At 39.3% G+C, this 18,931-nt stretch overlaps 2 protein-coding genes across 2 annotated transcripts; one reads left to right on the top strand and one right to left on the bottom strand.

Annotated features, from left to right (window-relative positions):
* The first annotated feature begins 9,870 nt into the window (after window positions 1-9,870).
* On the top strand, window positions 9,871-11,677 carry LOC104456334 (cytochrome b561 and DOMON domain-containing protein At4g12980). The gene is made up of 3 exons (XM_010071108.3): window positions 9,871-10,568; window positions 10,686-10,940; window positions 11,057-11,677. Exons 1-3 carry the CDS (start codon window positions 9,954-9,956, stop codon window positions 11,363-11,365), a joined length of 1,179 nt encoding a protein of 392 aa, XP_010069410.1. The 5' UTR covers window positions 9,871-9,953; the 3' UTR covers window positions 11,366-11,677.
* Window positions 11,678-13,778: 2,101 nt separating this feature from the next.
* On the bottom strand, window positions 13,779-16,081 carry LOC104456333 (ras-related protein RABA5e). Its single transcript, XM_010071107.3, has 2 exons — window positions 15,657-16,081; window positions 13,779-14,550 (listed from the first exon to the last, which is right to left on the bottom strand). The coding sequence occupies exons 1-2, from the start codon at window positions 16,000-16,002 to the stop codon at window positions 14,234-14,236; spliced, it is 663 nt and encodes a 220-aa protein (XP_010069409.2). The 5' UTR covers window positions 16,003-16,081; the 3' UTR covers window positions 13,779-14,233.
* Window positions 16,082-18,931: the final 2,850 nt, after the last annotated feature.

The following is an 18,931-nucleotide window of genomic DNA, read 5'->3' as shown; positions in this document are numbered from 1 at the left end:
ATTGTTTATCAAATTGATATCCCTATGCCTTTTTTACGAATCTGAATATCTTTATTTCAGGCTCCAGATCACAGCATGCCAAGTCTTATCTATTTAAGTAAAAATGTGATATTCACAGCAATTTGTATATTCTTATGTGGCTTAAACTGATAGGAACGATATATTTTGAAAGTATTTAAATGTTTTTCAAAGAAAGCGGGAGATCTCAAATTTAATCTAATTTATCGTTAACTATTGTAGTTCTCCTGAAATCAGATAAGATAGTGAAAAAAAAACTAACAAACCCACTAACTCATGGTATAGGTGCATGAACCCATTACCACAGTCCTGCTGATGTGTTAGAAGGGAAGAAGTTTAAATAACTAATGCACATGACACAAGTCTTGGGCCTCCCACCCCAAAAGTTAGCTCAAGAGGTGAGGCTTTCCTTACACTTGTAAGTTAATCACCAACCCCTTCCATAACTGGTGTAAGATAAACCTCAACAATCTCCTCCTCACACATGAGGCTTAGGTCGAAAGCCACAACAATGCTCTCCAAGTGACTGTTGAGTTCAGACTTGTTGCTAACCTGAGCTCTAATATCAGTGTTGGGTAGTCTTAGGCCTCTCTCACCACAAAAGCTAGCTAAAGAGGTGAGGCTTTCCCTCATACTTATAAAATGACCACCTAGGTTTATCTCACATCAATTGTGGAAGGGGCAGGTGGTCAATTTATAAATATGAGGGAAAGCCTCACCTTTGGAGCTAACTTTTGGGATGAGAGAGGCTCCCAACACAAGACACAAGTTAGCTAGAAATCTGCTCATCACATTACTCAAATTTGTGATCTTGTGAAAAATAATGACTCCTTTATCAGTGGGTTACCACGCTCGATGGTTCCAATTTGTTCGATTCATCGCATCTCTTAAGAAGCACATTGTCTAGGATAAACAACTCCAAATTGACCTTCCCTAAACAAGAAACTAAATCCGATGTAAGAGTAGACCTTTGAGAAGCTTGTCAGCAATTTTAAAATGCATAAATGCCCAACCAGTCAGCGTACGTTTTCCACAAACATGCTGCTAATGGACCTCTCACTGTCACTAGTGTTAATCCTTATCTATATTAGCGAATTGTCACATTCAATGGATTTCTTTTCGGGGATAATGGCATGCAGGTTTCTTGAACTTTTTCAATTTGTGCAATGTAGTCCTTAGACCTTTTTTATGCAACGGGATCATTGAACTTTGTATTTGTTTGTTGGTGCTCGTGCTCGTCCTTCCATTATATACTTTGATGGAAATGCCGAGATGACATCCAGATTTGCGTTACATAAGTGTTATCGCTTTAGATAGTTGCCATCGCCTCTAATCACCCCGAAATGAATATCCTCGGTCTGAGGGAGGATTGGACAGAGATAGGCAGGTTCGAATTGACCTAGCTTTCTTCGTCCTTGTAGGTGGGTGGGTGGCTGAACCTCGTGGCCCTCTGCGCCATTTCTGCCATCCTCCTCCCCACGTCCGCCATCATCGATTGTTGAAGGTTCTTTGTTATATTGTGTTTTCAATTCTTTTCTGTTCAGTAATATTAACTTCATGTATCTTTTAATTTGCTAAAGTTGTAAAAGCCACATTGACAATATGTGGCTGCCACGCAAGCACTCAACGGCCATTGACATGTGAATATTCCTATATTACCCCTTGTTTGTCCAGAGGAACAGAGGAGGAACTAATTCAGGAATAACATTTTCGTCCAAGCATGTGACTAAAGGACAACAATCAAACATGTTTAAGGACCCGATTGTAAATAAATAAATAAATATATATATGTATATAATTGCACAAATAAAAAATGCATGGAACACCAATGCCATAATCACCTTTTCTTTCAATGTACGAGGAAGCGAGCTTTAATATAGGACTTTTGTAAAGTAATCTTAATATATCGATGTTATCCTTAAATTAAGTTGATTCTTTATTTTATACCACAATAAAATTAAGTTGATTTATTCACCGTCTACCTTGACTTCCACCTCATCCTTTCTTTTCATTGTTCTTTTATGAGTTCGTTCTTGCAAGACCAAGTCAGCTCACAACAATAACAACGCGGGTCGGTCAAAACATCCAATCAAAAAAAAAAAAAAAAAAAAAAAAAACGCACTTGGAGTATATGAGCCCATTTCTTCTTAGTCATTGAATAGCGTGGGCATCAAGTGTGAAATTGGCTTGCATACGTGGAATACACGCAGTTGTCGCTCACAGTCAACCCACCGGTCCCTCACGATGTAATGGAGCCTTTAGTCAAAAGAGAGGGAGAGACTTTATGCGTACGATGCACTATTTTCAACGTCGGGGGCGACACGTCTGAACCACAATACACGGCTGATCGTCAACTCCATTGCGTCGACATTGTTATATATAGCAGTCTCATTGATTCCCTGCATCTACACACGGTTATCGTAGAAGCATACATTCCAAGAGAGAGAATGATGTTTCACAAGGCCCATCTCGTCTTCCTTCTTTTCCTAGCCCTTTCATCTCACGCAATCGTCTCTTCGAAGGTCGCCGTCGCCGCCCGCCTGGTGAGCAACAGTAAGCACTTCAACCTCTATAGATGCATGCGTGAATGAGAAAATGCAATTCACGGGCTGGACAGATAAACAGCCGACGTGATGATTAAGAACTGTCTGCTTTCGGGGTACAAAAGAGATCGGTTTCACTGATTTCGAAAGTTATGTTCTTTTAGATATCAAAGTTTGAAGACGATAATGTCTGAGTTGGAGACTAAATAGACGCACGTTTTCAGGGGGAAGCAGATCCGGGGTGATGGCGGTGAGCAAGATTGGTGTTGATCCAAGTAAACCACGGCATTCCCCTTCAGGATATACTCCACCGTGAGCTTTCAAATGATCCACGATTATTAAATTTTCTGTTCCATTGCTCCTAATTTCCGTTGGTGTTTTATGGAGACAAAGCAAATGTAATTCACTTTCCATCCTATCCATGGTTAAGTAGGGTTTTCCACATACTTCTGTTGATGGAGCTCAAATGAATTCCTTGAATACACTGTCAATGGCAAAAGATTTTAGTTTGGTTTGTTTATTGAATGGATATCGCTATGCCTTTTCGCCACATCTCCGAAAAGTACTCCTAATAAAAAGCACAACCTAGTAGTTAAAAAGGCATATTTTACCATGACTTTCTGAATAACTTCCAATGAAAATCAATAAGCTACCGGGAGCCTCAATGTATATATTTCTCGCTCCCAAGTGCAGCATTATCCACCATGCAAGCCAATCACCGCTTGCCGAATCTTATCTATTTGAGTGAAAGTATGATATTCGCTACATTTTGTATATATTTATTTGGCTTGAGCTGACAAAAACAGCATGTTCCAAAAGTATCTACAAAAATTTTCAGAGAAACCGCAAGATCTTGAACTGAATTTTAATTTAGCGTGACTTATTAAAGTCCGAGGACACTAAAGTAAAAATCTTGAAAAATCCACTAATCAATGGTGCCGATTGTAATACAAAAGTATTCGCTCATTAGTCTCCTGGAAAGGGTTATCAGTATATCCAAAAACCTTTTCGGGATAAAATATTTTGATCTTTTATTTCATCGTAACTTTGATGTTTTATCGAGAGCACAATGGGTTCCAAATATACATATTCTTGTCAGGTCCAATCATGGGTTGAGGTTAAACTAGAAGACAGAATTTAATTGATTAAGCTAATTCTATTTAATCCCTTAAGTATGAGGGAAAAGTACCAACAAAGTGTTAAAACTTGGTACTAATTTAGTAATAAACATTTCAATTGGATCAATTTAATCTTAAAACCTTTTTATAATAGTATCAATTAAATTCATTCGACCAATTTAAAATGGAAATTTCTCATGGGGACACCAACCGTCCTACATGACATAGCTAGTACCATAGTTCTTGCCCATGGCCGACGAGGGCCACCAAGCCTCATCCGATGGCTGATGGCCCCCTACCAACCCTTAATAGCAAAAAAAAAAAAAAAAAAAAAAAAGGAGAAGAGAAGAAAAAAGGAAAATCAAAATATAAAATCAATGAAAAATTATAAAAATAAGGACTACTTCAACATTGACCGTACCACAAAAGATGGTCGGCATTCAAGTCAATAGTTTTTGGGTCTAAATTGGACTAATCGACTCAACTTAGACCTATACGAAAGGTTTAAAGCTAAATTAATACAATTGAAAATTTTAAAACCGAATTTGTATCAATACATTAAGTTTAGGATTTTTTTTGGTATTTTTTCCCTAAAAATGGACAACTAATTGTCATCAGCAAGACACGAGCTTAGTTCGCTGTGTATATGAAGTGGGCGACAGCTCATGCCAACAAAACACGAGCTTCGCAAAAATGGTGGAAGAGAGGCTGGTCACGTCATAATCTCACATAATGAAACGAGGGACTTTATATGTACAATGCACAGCTTTCAAAGTGGGTTGGCGGGGAAACGTATGGACCCAATACATGGCTCATCTTCAACTCCATGTGGTCAACATTGCTATATATACCACTCATGCCTTCTATATCTGTATAAATTGTAACCGCACAACAGTAAAGACAACGCACGATGCTTCTCAAGGCCTCTCTCGTCTTCCTTCTTTTTCTGGTCCTTTCATCTGACACGATCATCTCTTCAAGAGTTGCCGATGCCCGCTTTTTGATCAACAATGAGCTCTATCTCTATACATGCATGCAAAACGAGAAACCACAAAAGGTGGGTTGACTAGATAAACTGCCAACATGACGATTAAGAACAATCAGTTTTGAGTGCGGCGATTGTAGGGGATACAAAAGGAATCGATTTCACATTTTGCAAGTGATATTCTTTTATAATTCGAACTTTGAAGATAATAATATCTAAAACTAACTAACTAAAAGCACGTTTTCACGAGGAACCAATATCGAAAAGATGGTGGGGAGCAAGATCTCTGTTAGTGGAAGTCAATCTAAGCCAGACGGTAAACATTACCCTTAGCATAGCCTTTCGAAACTCTTTGGAAAGAATGACACAAGAAGTGTCATAAGTTGTGTATGGCACTTACTTTAGTGCCAAAAGTTTTCGTTAGATCGCTTAAGTGCCAAATTTTTTTAAAAATGATCTTTTCAGTGCCAATTTTGATCTGTTTGGCTAGAAATCTAATGTAGCCTTTTTTTTATTAATATTTTTAGCTGACGTGACTTGCCAAAGATTTGAATCAGCATAAAAAGCACAAAACGACGTTGTTTAAGTAGTTTCATATACCGGTACAATCCAAAACGACGTCGTTCGCAAGAAAAACAAGGCAAAATTTTGTGCTGAACGACGTTGTTTGCAATAGAAGTCCTAAAACTTGTTACGAAAATGCAATTAAGTCTTAAAACTTGCAAAAATTGTATTTAAATCCTAAAACTTGTCAAATTGGTTCAATTGAGTCATAAAGTTAACACCGTCAAACTTATTAACAAAAATGCTGACATGGCACGGACGTGACATTTTAAATAAATTTTTTCATTCACATAGCTTTTTTAATTATTTTTTATTCAAAATTAGATTTAAAAACTAAAAAGAAAATCTAAAATTTATTTTAAAAAAGTATTAAAAAACAGACAAAATGGCAGCTCCTTTGCCGTCGCCGCCCATTGTCGAAGGCGCCGGCGACGCCGCGGCCTTGGGCGGAGGTCGCCAGCCGCCACCGACCGGGGCAAGGGCGCCCGATCTAGGCGCCCTCACCCGCACCTAGCAAGGGTTGCCGACCCTCGCCCGGGGCCGGCAAGGCCTCGCCCGGTCAAGCGGCGGCCGGCGACCTCTGCCCAAGGTTAGCAATCATCGCCAACCCCTCCAACGATGGGCAGCGGCAGCGGCAACAGAGGAGCTACCATTTTCTCTTTTTTTTTAATAGTTTTTAAAAATTAAATTTTAGTTTTTAAATCTAATTTTAAAAAATGAATAAAAAATAATTTTAAGAAGCCACATGGAAAATTTAAAAAAATCATTTAAAATGCCACGTCCACGCCACGTTAGCATTTTCCGTTAGTAAGTTTGACGATGTTAATTTTAGGATTCAATTAAACTAATTTAACAAATTTTAAAACTTGATTGCACTTTTTGCAAGTTTTAGGACTTCTATTGCACTTCTCCCTAGCAAAAACTCTACCACGTATCATTGGAAAGTTAGGATCCGTGGAGCTGATTGATGATTCTTAGAGAATTGCTGAATTTTGACTTTGATTTGTCACCAAGAATTAACTGTGAATCTCGCTAATTCACTTTCAAATTAGCGCGTCAAATCTTTTGGTTCCTTATGAGCTTTTACTTCTTGTGCGAACGTGTCCAAATTCACTCATCTCCATTCACAATTCCACGGCTGGCTTGATTCTTTCCCTTAATTTCCCGTCCAATCCCATCAATTTCCTCTCACAATTCCATGGCCAGCTCATTAATTTCCTTTTGAAAATTCCGGCGACCCACATTTTCCTCAAATGCTTTGATTTCCTCCATTTTGTCTGTCTTGTTTCTGAATTGCCGCACTTTCTCTTGCCTTCAGCAGTGAGCTCATAATTCATCCCACGAATTCCTCCATTAGCTGGGCGAAATATATTGGTAAGAAGATTTCTGTGATTGGTTGGTTTCCTCCCGGTGAAAATTGCGACCCCAAGTGTCCAATTGATTTCCTTCCGAATTTCCTATCCTCACGTGTGCAATTTATCTGTTCCCTTCCTCATATGATGGGCGAGGTTCATGGTCCCTCATTAGGCAGATTATATTTTAAGGATTTTTGCTATAACATCGATCGAAGGTATTCCCCTTGCTGAGCATGATGATGTTAACTCAGATGAAAATTATTGGATGTGGACATGAATAAATGCGATGTAAAATTATGCAATGCCAATTTTGCTTAGGGTTTGGATCAATCCCTAAATTTTTAGTGCAAATAAATGATTATATGTGGGGCTAAAATTTACGTGTCAACAATCTCCAACACCATGTGATCAAAGAATAATCATATATTCAAAGAGTACAACGCACGACCAGGCATTGATTAGATAAAGATTGATGCTTCCCAAGGCGCCTCTCATCTTCCTTCTGATCCTTGTCCTTCTTTCTCACATGACCATCTCTTCAAAAGTCACTGCTTGCCCGCCCGGCCAATGAGTGACCGCCGGTAAGCACCTCGATGATCTCCGTGGATGCATGCAAATGAGAAAAACATAAATCATGGGTTGGCCAAATAAACCGCCGACCGTAACGATTAAGAACAATCACTCTCAAGAAAATGCACGTTTTTAGGAGGAAGCCGTTCCGGAGAGATGGGGGTGAACAAGATTAAAGCTTACGGGAGTACACCCTCCGTGACCTTACACGCTATAATGAAATAAACAATTCACCGTCTATTCTCTCCATGGTTAATTAGGGTTTTTTGTCAAAAAAATTAGCAAAAAAAATCATAAAACTATTATATTTGTATCAATTGAATCCTAAACCTTTAAATTTGACATGTTTGATATTAAACATTTTGACAATTTACCAAACATGATCAATTTTGGGTGGAAATCACTAATGTGAACACTAACCATCCTACGTGGTATGATTAGCGTTAATGTGAATAATTTTTTTTTTTTTTTTTATTTCTCTTCTCTTTGTTTTTTTTTTTTTTTAAATTGTGCCGGAAAGGCTAGCCTTCATGACCCCACCAATTGATGGTAAGGGTGCGAAGGCCTTCGCTAGATCTAGGGGTGGGCTGCCTCAACCGCGGCCAACAAGGCCACCCAGGGCCTTTGTAGCCAGCAAGGCCTCGCTAGACATACCCTCACTAGCCCCATAGAAAAACAGAGCAAAGAAAATAGAAAACAATCCAAAAAAAATTACAAATTACAAAAATTATCTACGCCAGCTATTTTCAGCCAAAAATTAGCTGAAAAGACTCAATTGGCGAATTACCAAAAATTTTATGACTAAATTAACTAAATTGACATAAATGTAATAGATTTAAGATTTTTTTTGGTAATTTTTCCATTTTCCATGTACTTTGTCATGGAGCTCAAATAATTTCCTTGAATACATTGCCAATGCCAAAAGAATTTAGATCAATTGTATGTTGAATTGATATCCCTATGCCTTTTCATCGAACCTCCGGGACGTACTTCTAATAAAAAGCTCAACCTATTAAATGAAAGGGCATAATTTACCATGACTTTCTAAATAGGTTACCAATGAAGATGGCCTAGCTATTACCGACCTCAGTCTATATATTTCATGCTCCTAAAGTACAACATCATCCGGCATGCAAGCCACTCCCCGTGTGCTGAGTCTTCTTTAAATGAGTGAAAAAAAGTTATTCACAAAATTAGGCTGAAGAACACTAAAAATGACAAAAGTAGTGTACATCGTTCATTTTATTCACAAATGTTTTTCGCTGGATCAGTTAAGTGCCAAATCGGAAAAATAACGATCAATTAAGTGCCAACGGTGAGAAATTCCAACGAAAATAGTACGTGGCTTTTATAATTATAAATTTTATATGACTTGGCATTTTATTTAAAATATTCAATCCACGTGGCATTTCCACATGGAATTCTTGGCACTAAAGCGATTAATTCTTAACAATGACTAGCATTGAAATGAAAAGTTTAAACAAAATTTGACACTTGAACAATCATTATATTTCAACTTTTAGATGACGTCATTTAAGGGTTATAAGCTGACTGGATATGCCAGTGAGCTATGTAGAACTAAGAAATTAATAAAATATGATCACGTCAGATTCCGGCAACCTAATTAGAGGTGGCACTTAAGTGATCTGAAAAAAACTTTTTGCACTAAAATGAATGGCGTACATAACTTTTGACACTTTTAGTATCATTATTCCTACAAAATTATGTCTATTATGATTTGGCTAGAGCCAGTAGGAACAATAGGTTTTAAAAGTACCAAAAATTCAGATGACAAGAAATTAAAAATCTTGAAAAATCCAATATCCCATGGTACTAATGGTAATACCAAATAAAAAGCATTTGTTATATGTAAATGCCACAAAAAATTCAAAACTATATACACCAGGACACTAATACCCCAAACTTTATTTTGTGTCACCAAAATTCATAAACATGTCACTGTAATATAAATACTCCGAACTTTTTTTTGTGCCACGGAAAAATCCAAACTTATACATGTATGACATATATACTTTCTATTTTAGTTTTATCTGAGATATATTTGTCATACTTGTATAAATTCGAAGTTTTTGTGACACAACAAAAAGGTTTAAAGTATTTTTGTCGTAACAGGCAAGTTTAGGGTTTTTAGTGATATAAATTAAATTCAGGGTATTTATATTATAGTGAACATAATTTGAAATTTTCCACTGGTATTAAAGTTTAGTAATTTTTTGATTAGTCTCCTGGAAAGGTGCAATATCATACCCAAAAGATCTCTCTAGATACATACCTTTTATCTTTAATTTCATCGCAACGCTCCAAACAGGGACATCATGTTCGGGTCCCATCGTGGGTTGAGGTTACTAGAAGACTGAACCTGAATTTACCAAACTAGTTCTATCTAATCCCTGAAGAATCTAGTGTTCTGCTGAGTTACGATGCTGAAGAAGCGATTGACGATTGGTAGGTCGACACTCTCTCTTTTGTCACCAGGACTCTTCCAATCTTGACTTGCAATGAACAAAGAGATGGTAATTGAAATCAAGATTCTTTAACCAAAGGGTGTCGATAGTTTGGTGGGACGTTGATGAAGTAGGTAACTGTGAAGTCTGTGATTGATCAATCGCACCTTGAAAGAGGCAAGCCAAGCTTCCTCTTCTATTGGAGCTTCTGCATCTAGTTCACACTATATAAGCATGGCCATGTTGTTTGTTCATCAACCTTTATTTGCTAAACCAGCGCCCGCTTTCATCTTCCTCGCCCTATTTCCGGTGTCTTGCTGCCTTGTAGCAGATTAATGGCATCCCTAATACCCTCCCTCACACTGAGTTTACTCATTCTATTACTAAATTTTAGACTGATACAGTCGCTTCAGTGTTCCTCGCAGAAATTCAGTGGGAATCGATACTACCAGCATTGTACCGACCTCCCGCATTTAAGTGCTTACTTGCATTGGAACTACAACCCTGCTGAATCTTCTATCAACATTGCGTTCTTGGCTCCACCCGCAAGACCCGACGGATGGGTCGCGTGGGGCATAAATCCTAATGGAAGCGGAATGATTGGCGCCCAAGCTTTGATTGCTCACAAGGAAGCGAATGGGTCTATGGCTGTGAGGACTTTCAAGTTGGTTTCGTACAAGAAGGTTGAGGAAGGAGAGATTGCATACAAGGTCTCGAAGGTGGAAGCCGAGTATAAAAATGGTGTAGTCACAATGTTCGCAACTGTCAGGCTTCCGAAGGAGACGGTTGTCTTGAGTCAGGTTTGGCAGGTCGGGAGCTCGGTGGTTGACGGAATGCCGGTAATGCATGAGCTCGGGGCTGCAAACTTGAACTCTAAGGGCAAGCTTGATTTGCCACAAGGGCAGAGCAGCAGCAACAGTGGAGAGAACTCTAATCTGCAACGTAAAAGAGTACGAGTCTCTCTTAACTCTTTTTCTTGTTCTATTTTACACATTGTTGGCGAATAAATTACGCTCAAACGTTATGACATAACCTTAAAATTAGTATATATGGTGATTGATAAGCAGATCCACGGACTCCTGAATGCGATCAGCTGGGGAATTCTGTTCCCGGTAGGCGCGATCATCGCGAGATACTTGAGGTCTCTGAGGTTCGCCGATCCATTCTGGTTCTATCTTCACGTCATCTGTCAATTTTCTTCATACGTCATCGGGGTGACCGGCTGGGCAATAGGCCTCGATCTCGGGGCCAAGTCTAAAGGCATCGAGTACACGTCACACCGGATAATCGGGATAGTACTTTTCTGTATCGCGACACTGCAGGTACCACTTCGAATTTTGCTCTTCATACACAGTCATTAATACCAGTTAGAGGTTATTGTGTACTATATCAAATGATAATGTGGTAACAAATTTTCTCCGTGATGTTCGGAGGGCAGATGTTCGCCTTTTTCCTGAGGCCGAAAAAGGATCACAAGTACCGGGTCTACTGGAACGTATACCACCACGGAATTGGGTATGCCATCATCGTTCTCGGCATCATTAATGTGTTCAAAGGGCTGGAGATGTTGCGCCCTGCCAAGGCATGGAAACTCGGCTACGTTCTCTTTCTCTCCGGGCTAGGCGCAATCACCTTGTGCTTAGAAACCATCACTTGGGCATTGGTCCTAAAGAAAAAATTCCACAAATCCAAGAAACCATACAACGGATTCGATCGCAGCGAGAAGCAGCAGCCTCTTGCCTCCTAGTATGAGTCCTGAATTGGATCCGATCTTTGCTAGCTGTCGTCTTGGCTGATTCATGTGAGGTCCCTTAGAAAAAATTGTTGATGCTCGCATAAATTGTAGGTGGATAATAGTACAAATGGCTACAAATAGAAGCTACGTATTGCATACTTCTATCTGTTTCGATCGGAAAGATATATGGATTTGAATAGTGTATGCTTATATAGAAAGGCTTAAGCAGTGAAGGCTGATGTTGCTGCTGAGTGATTTCAATCGATTGTAAGTCCTAAGTTGATGCACATGAGGTTTCTTGAATAAACGAGATTATTTACTTCATTGACTGAGTTCTTTCCGGGCTGAAACTTTTTCCCTTTTCCAGATCTTTTTGGTGGAAACATCCTATACAAGAAAAAGGAAATGATTTTCAATGCATGTTTAGACGTGATCTATCCATTACACACTTCTTAACTAGGATATAAACACGTTAAAATAGATAACGGGAACGTGCGTATGGAAAATCATAAACAGACAGTACCACAATAAGAAGTGTCTTAGCATGCCAGAGAAGCTAACTTTTCAGGAACGCAAGCTTTTAAGAAATGGACCCGACGATGCATACATTTCATACTTCTTTGCGCTCCAATTCGCGACACTCGAGCGGATTTAGGAAGTTATCGAACTCTCGAGAATGCCTCGACAGAAGGCACGTTGGAATAAGTAGATTCCACGCAAAAGAGAAGAAAGCCTTGACATAATGAGAGTCTCGTACCTCATTCAATCAATAATACTACCCTAATGAATGAAGACAGTTTTTGTTCTTGGTGAGGATGACAACTGCTCAACTTGCGTATATGTTTAACTTGCTTGTTTCTTCGACAAGGACGTGAAGTAATTACGTTTTAGGACCGAAACAGCAACTTTGACCAATAATTCGCCTGTTGGGTTACAAGACATCTGATCTACAATTAGCATAAGATTCGAATAGAAAACGATAAGAAGTGTCAAGACTCGAACTTTTGATTAATATCGTCATAGCATGCCAGATGATCTAACTTTTGAAGAACTTAAACTCTTATGAATTGGATCGACGATGCATACATTTCCCGCTCCTTTTCCCCCTAAGTTGCAACACCCGGGCGGAGTTAGGAAGCTATCATACTCTTGAGAATGCCTGGACAGAAAGCACGTTGGAAGAAGTAGATTCCACGCGAAAGAGAAGGAAGCCTTGACATGATGTGAGTTTCGTCCATCATTCAATCAATCTTACCGCACTAATGAAGACAATTTTGGGTCTTGATGAAGACAATTTTTGCTCCTGGTAAAAGATGACAACTGCACAACTTACCTCCATGGGAACTTTGCTTATTCCTTAGTCAAGGACGTGAAGTAAATAGGTTTTAGGACAGAAACGGCGACTTTAACCGATGCTTTCGCTTGTTGGGTTAAAAGACATCTCATCTGCAACTAATATATGACTCGAGCATATGTCATCATAATTGTCCTAGGATGTGTCTTTCGCATTCGGATAATGACTCGACACTTGACGCTTGAATTGAGACTAGACAGAGTGAACTTAGCATTCACAACAATGAAATTAGACCATTCAAATCACTTGTTGATAATCAAGTTTTATCATCCGAATTTCTCTTAACACGTCGTGATCCCGTGCGTAAGCACGCCGCATGTACAGTTCCTCCGTCTCTTGATCCTTCATCATAGTTAAATAGTCTAGTTTCTTGAATTTAATTCGTGATTCATTTCTCGATTAGAAGACGATTTCAGATTTTTCAGTCCTTTTTCTCCCCCAAGCACTGTGGCTTTAGAACCTGTGCTCAAGGAGAATTAGTTAGAATGGATAATTATTTTAATGGTCTTCACAATTGCCGATCCCCAATCACTTTAGAGGCTTCAATCTGATCTCTTGAATTGGCGACACTTTCAACTAAGCCTTCACATCCCAAATTCTACTAATGGTGGACTGGGCCAGGCGAGCCGAAACCTCACGATTAGGTTCAGCCCCGTGTCCGAATTTCTTCTATTCCTTCGATCATTTATTAAGAAAAGAAAGGCCAACAACCCAGAGCAGATGGCCAACCGATGCCGGCAGAATACGGTGCATCGTACCGCTTACAAGACATCATCGTGTCACAAGTTCAAAATGTGGATGCAAGCCAACCACAAAGCAATATCTCATTTATATACCACGGCGAGGGTATACATATGTGAATTACCAATAGCTGCTCGTAGTGTCATCCATAAGTAAACAAACCCGACAAGAACATTGCACCGCCATTTCTAGCGAATGAATGTGTTGTGGCAACGTCTCAATCAGAAGAGTTCTGATGTTTCTCAGGCATTTGCATTTCTCGAGTGGAGCAAGTCTAGTGCAAGATGATGAAAACACAGGAAAGGTCTAATATCATGATCGGAAGCAGAGTGAGCAATTAGAATAATGTGACCTTGTGCAATCCTCTAATGTAACCAAGTATACAACGTCGATTAAAGATTACAACAAGCCAATGGATACGAAAAATGTAGTCCTTCATCACAGCTTAAAACAGGAAGGTGAGAAATATCAGCAATGGCGTGAAAAGGAGACCAACAAAAGGAGAGATAAAAACTGACTTCACAGCCCAAGTATCTTTCTACATCTCTTTTCTTCCTTTTCCCTTTTCTCCAGCACTACTTATCTACATCTTAGTCTCAAACAAGGAGAAAGGTAACTACATCTATGTCCAACAAAGGAAAACCAAAAGACGTATGTTTTGGTCAAATCAGTATAGGAGAAAATTTGGTAACCATAGTATAGAATCACTTTAACACGAACTCACCGACTCGCTGATTGAGAGGGTAAGGGTGAGGTATTTAGCCATACCAATGCCTTGTAATAGTCTAGACTGAACAGCATGAGTACTTGCTCCATGCTTTTCTCGAGCCGTTCCCATCCACGAGGCTTACCCCATTCGACTCCAAATTGACTTTGTAAGAATCGGAGTTCAACACTTTTCTGCTGACATTATCATAGATTTCCCGGATAACGATCTCGAAAGCTTTGTGAACATTCGTAGAATCCAAAGCAGATGTCTCAATGAAAAAGAGACCTTCTGCCTCTGCCAATTTCTTGCCTTCTTCCACGCTCACATCCCTGATGTTCTCCAAATCGCATTTGTTCCCCACCAACATCTTCGCCACAGTTGTGTCTGAATGAGCTGCAAATTGCACAGGAGTGTCAATATCTTGACCAAGCAATCTTATGGAGAGAACTGATGTTAATTAAGCAGCAGAACCTACAATCCTATTCCAACAACCAACATGCATTGAGAAGGAAGGCGATCAATTTCATTATAAACATCAAGTAAAATGCATTGCGACCATAGAGATAAGAATTTTCTTCAAGAAGGTGTATCGTGTAATCAAGATTCAAGATGGGAGTGCCCTGAAACTTCCCAATCACCCACTTAGGACAAAAAATCCTACTTCCTGTCGAAATGGCTATCTGCGAACTAGGTTGATGATGGCCAGATAAGCAGTCACGATGCCCTATTCTCTCAAGCCATGTCCAACCTCGTTCGTACCATCAACAATGTCCCACAATAAAAACAGAGGAAGAGATCGAGCAAAAAGGAAGGATACCCTGTTTGGCTCCCATTAAATCACAGAATTCTGCACAGTTGCTGATGTTCCCAGTATCCGGTAACTAAATTCAGTATCGGAAGCACAAACGAGACCACATACCAAGTCCTAGTAGTACCAAACAACGTAACAAAAAGAAAAATCCGATTCATGAATCAGATGAGATACTTCAAGTGACTGGCATCCGCACAACCAGATTCAAAACCATCATCCATCATCGATTTCGTGAACCCGACAACTCAGGAACGACAACACTTTCCTAAAAGCAGAATGCATATACATTAATCCTCTTTAGCTTTTACCTAGCAAAGAGATCACGGGGGAACATCGTCGCATTTCCCCGTAAATCTTTTTGCAAACAAAAAGGGAGAACCTTTGTCATAAGCAGAGAGAAAAGAATTCCTACAGAAGCCAATACATACATCCGAATCCTCTCGAAGCAATTTGCGCATTTTTGCTCTCACACTCACCGCAGTTCATTTCAATTTCCCTTCACTAATCGAATCATCATCCACGAAAGTCAATCCATTCCTCCCAGATTCCACTTCCAGCTAAAGCGATCGCTCTCATTCCATAACCAACCACAAACGCCAAAGAACAAGAACCGGAAACAGAGAGCGAAAAAAAATCCCAACTTTCGAAGTAAAGAAAACAGAGAGAGAGAGAGAGAGAGAGAGATTACAATTGAGCTCGTCGAGCCAACGGGAGACGCTGTCGAAGGTGGAGCGGCGGGTGACGTCGTAGACGAGGAGGGCGCCGAAAGCGCCGCGGTAGTAGGCGGAGGTGACGGCGCGGAACCGCTCCTGGCCGGCGGTGTCCCAAATCTGGGCCTTCACCTCCTTGCCGTCGATCTGGAGGCACTGGGTCTGGAACTCGACCCCGACGGTGGCCTTGGAGGCGTGGTCGAACTCCCCGCGCGCGTACCGGGACAGCAGGTTCGACTTCCCCACCGCCGAGTCCCCCACGATCACTATCTTGAACAGGTACTCCTGCTGCGAGTCCCCCCTCCCCCCGTCGCCGCCCCTCATCGGAAGCTCTCGACTTATGGCCACAGCGAGCGAGCGAGCGAGCGAGCTGCTGCTTCCGCGAGAGGAGGAGAGAAGGTGCAGAAGAAGTTGCAGAAGAAGGTGCAGAAGAAGAAGAAAGACCAGACGAAGAAGAAGACGACAGGGGGGAAGGGAGGTGGGGACCACTTTTTTTTAACGGTTGGAGTTCGATAGATCGGCGTGCGACTTTTCGCGCCGACGCGCGCCTTTTCTACGCGCTAACCCCCAACTTCCTCTCCCTCTGTCTCTCAATAACACCAAAAAAAAAAAAATCTAAATTAATATATTTATGACAAATTTATTTTAAATTAATTTTTTAATCACTAAAAAAAATATACCGGTACATCTTTGATGAATTTATCTAAACTGATATACTTGTGATGAATTTATAATTTGTTAATTTTTATTAAATTTTACTATCAAATTATTGACTTAGATAACATGTGACAATTAACTAATATATTAATTTGGGATTTTACTCTTTATTTATTATAGTTGTACCAATTTTCTTCTTTTATATTAATTTAATTTATTTATCATTAATGTATCACTTTAGAATTTTTTGTAGTCAAAAAATTAATTTCGAGTAAATTTATCTAAGTATACTAGTTTATGATTTTTGTGGTCATTTCGGATAAATATATCATGAATGTACTAGTTTAAGATTTTTCATGATATTAACTCTATTAAAAATGGGAGACTAATTTTACTCAATAATTGATTTTGTTATTATTGAGAACTTTTTGAATGAATTACTTATTCTTTTTTTTGCGTACATAAATTACTTGTGAAATTATAAAGTAGTTTTGTCAATTGGGTCTGAATGTCAATTTCAAATTATATTCGTATAAGTTAGTAATGTCACTAGATACAAGATTGAACATAGTAAAGAAAAAATATAGCTTAAATTTTTTTCAATTTCTAATTTTTTTTTTTTATTATTATTATTTTTTTGGTAACCAAGGATCCGCCTAATCCCCCTTTTCACTTAGGCTATTTGAGGTCACAAGGCCCTCGTGGGCCAACGATTATATCTAGGGGGAGACTAGCACAGAACCCCACCACCATGTCGCTCACTTAAGACATGATAGCAATGCGAGAGTTTGAACTTGCGACCTCTCGATGAGGAATCGAGCTACCCACCAATGAGTCTAATTTTTTAATGTTTAGTTTGCACATACATGCGAAAGATATGAAAACAAATCGATACCCTTCTTCTGTTAAAAAAAAATAAAAATGGATACCCTTCTTTACATCCAAAGTTTTATGATGGGACCCATATAAGGGTCAGCCCCATGTGAGACTATGGTGTGTGGCTTTTCATTAGTTGGGCAATAGGATTCAACTAGACATTTGATTCTATTGTATAATAAATATTCGACATTTCTATTGTTCTAGTTATTATTTCAATATAGCAACCTCGGATCGAGGCCATGGCCTCAATCCTAGGTCCCCCACAGCCATGGCGACCCTCATCAAGGCTAGCCTCAACCGTTAGGTAAGAGATAGGGAGATAGTTGTAGACAGAGGAGATGGAGGTCGATAGAGAAAGTAATCACAAGAGAGAGATGTGGAGGGGACTTCACCTCGGTGGTCAAGAGAGGAGAATGGTCGGGCCGGGGCTGAGATGGCAATGGGCGGCAGCTTCGATCAAGTGTCGAGACAGCAAGGTTGTGGCCATTGGCCATTGCCCCAGGGCCGGTGCAAGTGGGATTTTCTTATTTTAGATAGATTAAGCTAGGTAATTTATAGTATTGAAAAATAAAGTAGGTATTTATTTTTTGTCACGAGGCAAAAATCCATTAATGCATGCTTTTAAATATCACAAAAACCCCAAACTAATATACTTGTAATAAATTCACCTCAAACTAATTTTTTGACCACCACCAAAAATCATAAATGGATATATTTGTGACAAATTTATCCGAAATGACTATAAAAAAAATCATATATTAGTATACTTGTGATAAATGTATGCAAAACTTTTTTTTTGTTACTACCGAAAATGCAAAACTAATGCATTTTTCACAAATATGCTATCCATTAAATTGGACTGATACCATAAAAAATTACAAAACCGGTATAAGTATGGCAAACAGAAAGTAAAATCTCAAACTAACACATCATTCAATTGTCACGTGTCATTTAACTTAGTAATTTAATAATAAAATTGGATAGAAATTAATATAAAGTAAATTGGTCACAAGTATATCGGTTCGGGATAAATTTATCAAAAATGTATAAATTTATATTTTTTGTAGTTAAAAAAATTAATTTAAGATAAATCTGTTATAGGTATATCAGTTTGGGATTTTTTATAGTATTATTTCTTTAAATATTTTATCGGAAAAGGGAAGGGCCCACAAAATTTGCCGGGCCGGTTCCATCTATTGGAGCGTGCGTTGTGGGCGGCGAGGGTGAGGTGGGAGTAGGAAGGGGGAAAGTGAGGAATGATGGGGACGTGGGGGAACGGCGAAAGCACGCGGACGCACTCTCCCATGCATGCCTAGCGGGGACTGAGTTGAAATAATTGCATGGCTTCCAACTCCAGCAGGCTGCGTAACGACAACAGCCAATTTTCTGTTAATTAGTTGGTCGTATTAATCTACTTGCTTCCATGGCCAGCATAATCAAGAATTTATTAATGTAACGATGAAGTCATGCCGATTTATTATGGGGGAAAAGAGTAGATAAGGGCTCCGTTAATTTCACAAGAGCGACGTAGCCTCGTCCACCTCTTTATTTTATGCTGGGAATCCGGAAACCTCCTTGTCCTGTTTCCAATGAATTTGTCAATTTTGTTTGTGATTACATGTGTACGTTGTAGCTGCCTCTCCGACCGGTGGACCACCTTTTCACGAAACGAAATGTGCTTGCACCATTATTATGAAAAAGCAACGACGCGGTTATC

The sequence above is a fragment of the Eucalyptus grandis genome, chromosome 8, assembly GCF_016545825.1.
Source record: "Eucalyptus grandis isolate ANBG69807.140 chromosome 8, ASM1654582v1, whole genome shotgun sequence".
Lineage (NCBI taxonomy): Eukaryota > Viridiplantae > Streptophyta > Magnoliopsida > Myrtales > Myrtaceae > Eucalyptus > Eucalyptus grandis.
Note: the sequence above shows the minus strand (reverse complement) of the source record. Positions and strands in the feature narration are given on the sequence as shown.

What these genes read in the sequence shown, in the direction of transcription:
- LOC104456333 (XM_010071107.3), bottom strand. Translation starts at nt 16,002, where the DNA reads ATGAGGGGCGGCGACGGGGGGAGGGGGGACTCGCAGCAGGAGTACCTG. An exon ending in TTGGCTCGACGAGCTCAATT is followed by an intron (nt 14,551 to 15,656) that starts GTAATCTCTCTC and finishes TGCAATTTGCAG; the next exon opens with CTCATTCAGACACAACTGTG.
- LOC104456334 (XM_010071108.3), top strand. Translation starts at nt 9,954, where the DNA reads ATGGCATCCCTAATACCCTCCCTCACACTGAGTTTACTCATTCTATTA. An exon ending in CTAATCTGCAACGTAAAAGA is followed by an intron (nt 10,569 to 10,685) that starts GTACGAGTCTCT and finishes ATTGATAAGCAG; the next exon opens with ATCCACGGACTCCTGAATGC. An exon ending in TCTGTATCGCGACACTGCAG is followed by an intron (nt 10,941 to 11,056) that starts GTACCACTTCGA and finishes TTCGGAGGGCAG; the next exon opens with ATGTTCGCCTTTTTCCTGAG.